Source organism: Echiichthys vipera, assembly GCF_963691815.1.
Source record: "Echiichthys vipera genome assembly, chromosome: 12".
NCBI lineage: Eukaryota > Metazoa > Chordata > Actinopteri > Perciformes > Trachinidae > Echiichthys > Echiichthys vipera.
In genome coordinates, this window is record NC_139837.1 from 15,284,173 (window position 1) to 15,292,773 (window position 8,601).

General features: G+C 38.7%; 1 protein-coding gene across 2 annotated transcripts; it reads right to left on the bottom strand.

Moving 5' to 3' along the window:
• Positions 1–65: 65 nt before the first annotated feature.
• Positions 66–7,929, bottom strand: reep1 (receptor accessory protein 1). 2 transcript variants are annotated; one of them, XM_083923615.1, is made up of 8 exons: positions 7,858–7,929; positions 6,273–6,345; positions 6,089–6,165; positions 5,817–5,937; positions 5,297–5,410; positions 4,882–5,044; positions 3,186–3,451; positions 66–2,163 (listed from the first exon to the last, which is right to left on the bottom strand). In XM_083923615.1, exons 1-8 carry the CDS (start codon positions 7,887–7,889, stop codon positions 2,092–2,094), a joined length of 918 nt encoding a protein of 305 aa, XP_083779741.1. In that variant the 5' UTR covers positions 7,890–7,929; the 3' UTR covers positions 66–2,091. The 2 variants fall into 2 exon arrangements, with proteins under 2 accessions (XP_083779741.1, XP_083779742.1); XM_083923616.1 differs by lacking the exon at positions 3,186–3,451.
• Between the last annotated feature and the right edge of the window lie 672 nt (positions 7,930–8,601).

Below are 8,601 nucleotides of genomic sequence, written 5' to 3' on the forward strand. Positions count from 1 at the left end.
CTTTAAATGTTCTTTTAAGACAAGACAAAACACATGAACACACAGTCAAAGCTTCATATTTAATGGATGTAAATCGCTTTAAACAGATATTTAACCTAGAAGAATGTTAAATTGCCATGAACCATCATGTCAACACTTCACTGCTTTTTGTTTTATATTTCACAATCAAGTGGAAATTTAAGTAATTTGACATTCTGGCCTGCCAGAACAAAAAATCTTGGGCTAACTTAAGTGTCGTCTTCTCATGAATAAAGTGAACGTGGCTAATTTATCAGTAAATAAGACAATATTCATATATTTAAATATGTAGAGCCAACATGTCTGTATAGTCATGACATTTCATATTCTTTCTACAAAGCAACCAAAAAGGACAAAAAAGTATTCACTGCTTACCAGCAAGACATCTGAACAAAATCATTTAACAAAAGAAGAACAAACATGCAATGATGATTTATCAATCTACACACAAGTGTACAAATCTGCTACTTAGCAATGTTTTTTTTTCTCTTTTACTTTGCATGATTTTTAATAGAAGGAAATCAGCTCCAGCACTAACACTGATACTAACGATGAAACACAATCATCTTTCCCGTTTCATTTTTTTCACAACTTATCCATTAAAAAGACATTTCATGTGCATAACAGTGTATCTACAACATCAGAGTGAATGACGTGTAAACAGAACAGTTGTACCTGAGAAGCTTTTGTTTCAAACTTCAAACAACCCTAAATTTTACAGATGCAATGATGAAAATTATAAATCTGAAGCAGAAATCCAGCCATCAACAACCAACGCCGTGATACTTTGTGTTAAGTGTGGCTATGATTCAGGCTCAGCGATTTAAGTACAGGATGAAAACCTACAGTGTATCACCATGCAATATTAAATGTGAGTTTGCAAACCTGCGAACCAATTAAGTCACTCTAATGAATTATAAAAAAAAAGGTATAGAAGGTAAGATCGTTGGGTTTGGTGTTGCTCAGTTAACAGCAGAACACTACACAGTGATGTCAGACATGGAAAAATAACCATGTGTATACACAGTAAATATTTACTTGTGTTATATTATATTATATTCCTGCTACAGCTAAAAGTGAGATTCCTAATTGGACTTAATTTGCCAAATATATTGTCAATTTAACGACAACGTGTGTTTACAAACTGAACAGTAGATTGTCAAAACAGTCTGCTCCACTGAGGAAGCCTCTTGTAGAAGTGACTTCATGTTCATCTGTGATGATACTTGTTACACAAGTACTTGTTTCTTTACCCCACAAGAAATAATCAATAAAGATAAAGTTATTGGTTATTATATTCTGCTACTAATTTGTCATGATTGCTGTCATTGTCATTTTTGGCTATTTCAGAGTATTGAGGGCAGTTATTTTATAATCTAAACATAGTGCAAAAATGATTGTTTAATGAGAACAAAGTATACTTATATCGTGTAGAGACATTTTATATTTTTATGTCTTTTTTAAGGCTTTTATAGAGAGGTAAATAACAGAGTACTGTCTGCCACTACAGCCTGTCTCATCTCAGAATAAGTTTTAGGGTGACTTCTGAATAATGTGATGATTAATCAGAGTTCAGATGATCAAAGATGTTTCTCCAGCACAGATTAAATGGGGTAAAAACAACCACATTTTTTCTTTTGATTCTTGGCTTTTAACACATTTTCTGACAGTGACCTCTCTCACTGCAGGCTGTAGTTTTCAGTGACAGTACATTCTGTTAAATAAACAGTGGACTAATGACTGGGAAGACATTCATGCAATTGCCTGCCCGAACCTGATATATAAAAACAATCAAATCAGAAAGATGACACAAACTGTACATAAATACATATTCAATACGCATAAACTCAAAATGTCTATCAGCATGGAGCCCATTCATACATTTGTACTCTCAATATCACAAACCTCACTGTTTTTAACTCATGAGTCGTATACTTCATATAGAGGGGTCATTATAGGTCACTTTGGTAATACCTTGTTCCAAAGCAAGGCTGCTTCAGTCAAGTAGCTTTTGGCCATTCAGTATTTTTACTTCTTGCAGCAAAGGCAGCTGGAGTAGTCTTGAGGACAGTTTCACATGGCTTCATTGTTTGAAGAAAGAGCACTCCTGGATCTTGTGAGAGGCCTTAAGACTCTAAGAGGAGGCTAGAAGGGAGGACAGATGAGGACAAAAGCAAAGAGGGAGAAGGAGTGAAGTCAGCTAATAGCTACAAAGATTTGTGCAACATTTAAAGGATACAGCTGGTGCTATTTTGTATTTTTCTTATTGTCAACAAATCAAGACCAAAACTAACAATGTGTGACCTCCATACCCTGTCTGTAAATAAACTGTCTCAGTACAAAGCCAATTGGTTCCCTCTGAATACATGTATCTTTAAAAGCAGGTCATGAGTGTGTGAGGACTATTTTCAGCTGCGGATTAATACACATTTGGTGCTCGACTAAGTGTAGATGGCAGCAGAATGCTGTGTTTGGAATTGTCTTGAATAAACTACAGTGCCCAGTTCATTGTGCTGTAGAAACATGTCCTCCCGTGGTCTTATTGATGTCTGTTTAGTAGTTTTTGGAAAACTAGATGTTTATAGTACAGAGGAATAAACTATATCAGGCTTCGGCTACACAATCAATACTTATTTATTGGATCAATTCATTGTTATTGTATTTTTCACGGGATTTGTTGACTGTAATAAAAACACATAATACTGCAGGTGTTATCCTTACAACAGTGCTGCTTCATTTAGCATCTCCATGGCAAACAAACTGATATTAGATGTTGAATGTATTAATAAAAACACGTTCATTCCAGGGACTGATTATGCAGAATCATTTCCATAAACATCACATCAGAAGTAGATGTTATTATCAGAGCTGAAATACACTGGAAGACAATCCACCATGGCAATATGTCAACCATGTTGGGACTTTTCACATGCCAGTGAGTGATTGCAATCATGCAAGAGCAAGATCACACATTCAGCTAAAAACTCAACACATGGTGCAGCTTCATCAGTGCAGACATACTCTACAGTTGCAGAAGTACCAAACCATGATGATTCTTTAAGCTACACAGCAGCAGAAATTAGTGAATCAGTGAGTAAATCACTACTCTCAAGGGGCGGTTAGAATCGGGCAGCAGCTGAGCAGCCCCCGATGACGAGGCAGTTTACCTCAGGAGCCTTCCTCTTACTCAGCCTGAGCTGTGGAGAGCTTGATGCTGCCTGCACCCCTTTCCCCACCTCCTCAGGCTGCTCCGGGGCTGGAGGAGAGGGAGGTGGAGAGGGTGTAGAGGGTACAGAGGACTGGGGTGTCAGTGAGGGCGTAATCATGGGTGTGGACTCAGACTCAGAAGGTGATAAGGTCTGGGACAGCCACTCCTTGGAGTCCCATTGTTCCAACCCCAACATCTCATACTCAGTCATGTCAAAATCCTGTCCTGCACCGTGAAAAAGGGTCAGTGGAAGGGATGAATAACATGTCTCTGATCTATTGAATTGAAAGCCAAATAGTCATCCGATTTTGGTCCATGTAGATCAGGAAGGTTCACATCATAATGCATTATCATTCTGCCGACCACAGAGCCAAGGCCAAATAGGTAATGATACGCTGGGGCCTATTGGTTGCAGCAGAAAGAAGCCTGTAATTAAATCGCTTTTGATATCTGCAGAAATATGTCCACTCAGGTCAATTTTTGTCATATCATGCAATGACAGCAGAAAGCAAAAACATATATTTGACAATATTGCCATTAAAAAAATGTACAATTTTTGTGATATTATATATTTTTCATGTTATCAACAAATCCCTTGCAAAGACTAAAACCAGCAAATGAATTGATAATTAGCTTATCTTCAAAGCAATAGACTCCTAATGTTGTTCAAAGACTATTAAAAAAACCAACAACAGTAAGTGAGCCTTCAGTTCTTTCATTACAATGAACATTGGCGCTATAGTTTATTTTGAGTCACTCCCACATTCACCATTCAGCTGCCATGAATACTCACCAAAGCACCAAATGTGTATTAATCCACTGCTGGAAATAGTCCCCAAAAATGCACTGTTCAATCCTGTTTTAGCAACTTTTCCAAAAAAACTAGTGTCCAGCCGTTTCAGGAAATTACTGAGCATCTTTAAAAATGAAATATACTTGTGACCTACATTTAAGGATTTCTATCTTCAGTGGGAAGCAATAGGCTCAGGGCTGAGCCCCAGACAGGGTGTGGAAGTCAGGACATATTTAGAGATGTCCTAAAACATGGCTGGTTAAGGTCTGTTTATGGGATTTGTTGACAACAACATCCTTTAAATTAGAGAGAATCCATACTTGAGTGTAGTCATAAAATGACAGCCGCTATGTAAAGTATTTCCTCAGATATTAACAGAGATAATCTCAATTAAACTCCTTTTAAAAGGTGGGCTGTGGCTTTAGTTTGGATATTTCAGTCTAATGTCAACAGTTGCATCTAAATGTTATGTCTAAACTTTTTATAGAAAGGAAAAATTATCATGAAATAATATTAATTTAAGACACCCGATCCAGATTATAACAAACAACTGTTTCCCTATGATACAAGTTAAAAAAAAACAAACAACAAGTGAGTTTTATCACAGGGCGGGTAGCCTGGCAGCCCTATGAGACCTGACCTGCTCCAAACAGGAAGGCAGGGATGAGGTTATGGGGCCACTCAGGAAAGCAGAGGTTTTAAACAATATCTGCCAGGAAGACAGAAACCTACAAGGTGATTTGTTTTACACAAATGAACCGCAGCTATTGCATTATAATGGCACCAGTACAGCTAATATTCTCAACACCACAACAGTTTAAAGACACCTCTATAACACTTTTAGCTTAATTAAACTGCTCACCCTTGTTGCAGCTCTCCGACTTGCTGCGCATCATAGTTCTGGTCCGATGCTGTGCCGCTGCAGGCTGCGTAGTACCAGGGCCGGTATCAACGGGATCAGACTGTAAGGAGGACAGATCCTGCATGCTGAAACTCCTCAGTCTGTCTGACAGGACCCCTTGGCTCTAGAAGAGGTAACAGCAGGTTTTAATGTGAGTGTCAGCAGCAGTGAGTGACAGTTTGAGCTTGGATCATCTTAAGGGACATAAATCATTTGATAAAAACATTACAATAGGCTACTTTAAAAACAAACACTAAATAAGCCCACTTTATTATGTGAAAAGCAAACAACATAACTGGCTTGATACCCTGATATCCAAAGGCCCTCCACTGTACCCCCGGGTCAATACAAAACAAATATCCAGAGTCTGCATTACCTTTGTTGCAGCCATGACTGCAGCTGTGGCGGCAACATTCAGCCCTTTCCTCCCAAAGTGCACCAGTGTGTCATAGCTTTTGTCCTTCGCTTGGATGATATACTCATCAATGTCCTAAGACAAGGACAAAAAAAAAAAAAAAGGTGAACTTTGTGTCTCTTTATTATTATGTCGCTCTTCCGTGTTGACAGGTGCTTCTTACATTGCCTGAAAGTGTTACTAATCTTCACTAACTTGCTAATGCATTTCCTGACTCCGACAAAGAGGAAAAAGGAAAGGAGAAAGGGAGGAACACCATGAAATTTCCTCTCTCCTGTCCTGCAAACACATCTTTATCAGCTAAGTGGAAAAGTGAAATTGGCACAAAGACACTTTTGTTCTCTCGAAAGCTGCGAACTTCAAATTTGTATTAGTTCCAAAATCACACAGACTAAATTAAAACCTTATGTTTTCACCAAAGCCTTTCTTTGAATTGCACCAGTGGAAGAAAATGAAGGTACAACAAAGGAGGGGGTTTTACCTTTTCTTTTGAGGAAAGCGTGGGATGAACAAACTTCCTGTATAGCACACTGGAGCCTTTAGTGTAAGGGGACAGCAGCCACACCACAAAGGCGATCTTCAGTTCATAGTAGAAAGGAATCCTGCAATGAAGACACGATAAGATGTCACCACTGGCACAACAAAGCCTAATAAAAGCATGCTTTACATTTCAGAGACAAAATATGGTATGTAATATAGTATAGAGGGATTGGATATTAGATGAATTAACATCAAATATCTGGAGTCACTTACCAACAAAGAAACATATCTGTAAACACTTCCACAGCAGTGAATAGGGCAAAGATTATCCAATACATCATCCATTTCACCTAAAATGTAACACAACAATGAGAGACATAAAGTTAAAGTAGCTACACACAACTCCTTGTGAAATCATATCTACCCATCTCATAACTAAAAATACAAATATACTCACATATTCTTTCACATCTTTTGACTTGACAGCTTTATAAGATGAGTAAGCAGGGTATAGTGTACCAAAGACAAGTCTACAAGACAGAAAAATGTGCCCATCAACTCCAGAAACAAAACATTAAACATTGCAGTCCAACAGATATTTACAATGGAACAAATCGTGATTATGGACAATTCAATTTAAAACCTGGCTCTTGAAAATTACCTGGCTTAAATGTCAAATGTAGCCTGTTTCTATGTCTTCTTAATCCATATCTGGGAGTAGTTTTTATCTTTCAATATATATATTTATACAATTCATTTTTTTAATCTATGGGCCTTTTGAGCTACAGCCTACCTGGACAGGTTTCCAGGTAAGATCAGGGTAAAACAGAAGAGGTGCATACAGAAAATATTAAATCAACCATGCAGTCAGAATTCGCTCTGGCTGAAGCTGTCACGGTGCTAAATGAGGTAAAATTACCCTCCGTGTGTTTTCTTCTTTTCTTTACTTTTCTATTTGTGTGTAGACACCTGTGCTGCAGGGTGTCTGGGCAGAGACAGAACCCTGTTGAAGTGCTACAGTTAGGCAACAGCTGTGAGTGTGACCTGATCAAATTACTGACCCACATCATGTTGCACCTCTCCGTCTTGGCCAAGCTCACATGTGCTCTAACAAAGTTAAGACACTAAAAATAAATAGATCATGTGTGGGAGACGTAACAAAACCTTTCTGTTGAAGATTGGACCCAAAATGATCCACACAACCAGGTTGTGGACAGCCAGAACTGAGACAGGTCCATCTATGTAACAAGAGCTTGTAATCTAAATTTAATTGCCTCCCTATTTTGAGGCTGGGCCTGCTGTGGCATTCTGCAATGGTGCTGATTCATACTTTGTGCAGGTAAAAATAACCACACGTGTGATTGTTTAATCATTAAAACTAATTCCGAGCTATAAAGGGATATATTGGGATATGCATACATGCCTTATTACATGAATAACTCTTGCGTTGTAACCTGAGCAGGCTGACCCATCCCTTTTGTTTTTCTCCAATATGGGACATCAACAGAGAATATGGCTCCACTCAAAGACCGCTCCTGTTGTTCACCTCGCCTCTCAGTGACATTTAGCTTTCTGCCACTGAGAGACGCCTTTGATTTCTTGATCTGACTCATGAGATTATTAAATGGATGATAATAGAGTATTCAGCGAATCACGTCACCTCTTTGTCTGTGAATAAAAAGGGCACATGATAAACACAAAAGAGTGCCAGGCTGCTGAGCGCTGTTCAGAAATACAGAAGGTGTATTTAGCCTACAGGCCTAGCTCAGCACTGCTGCTGCCGAAATGACAAAGTGCAATCCTGTGGAATTTGGACTTTTTTTCAGGCAAAAAAATAATAGACAAGCGTCTGCTTTCCTCACACACTGACGTCTGATTCTCATTTAATATTTGACAATTTGCGGGGGCTTGTAAAGCGCGCTGCTCCTGCACCGTCAATGAGCGACTCAGACAAGCGCAATAACCGGGAACAGCAATTTTTTATCATTATCAACCCACTCTATGGCAGAAAATATGAACATAAATAATAAAAAATGACTTACACCACAAGTCTAGAGATGATCCAGGAGACCATTGCGCTGGAAAGGCGACAGGACGCGCTGTCTGTGGGGAGGAGTTTCCTCCAAATGACAGGCGGCGGCGTCTGGACGCACACAGGCGGCAACGTGATGCAGGATCAACAGTGACTGGACTATGACTCTTATCCATAGATGGCGGTGTTGCATTGCACGGTCGACATACTTCGCATATTAGGTGGGTAAAGACGAGGCAGTCTGGCCAAACGTGTGCCTAGATGGGAGATTATTTTATGCATTACCTGCTTGGAGGCGAATATATTCTGTCCCCTCTCATTGCTCTCATTAAGCACAGTACAGAAACATAGTTTGCGCTCATTTTGATTAAACAAATACAAAGAAACATGTACCATGTGGGTAAGGGAGAAAGTTATTTTCATTAAACATACATTTATTTGCAGTATTAATCATTTTATTTAGATGTATAAAATGTTAAGTATAAATCACTGAAAAATTAACCACAACTCCCTAAAACCCAAGTAACTAATTTTCAGGTTGATTGTTTTGTGGAACCAACAGTCCAACCCCCCCATAATATTCACTTTACTGTATAAAATCCTAACGTGGGAGACGGGAGAAGGGTTGCTGTTTTGGCTTTATGACTGAAATAATTCATTGATTGTCAAAATAGTTGCCCATTCCATCTCTTGTCAGTTGTCTTAACTGAACTAATTGTTTCATCTCTACATGTTAACAGAATATAAACAAAAA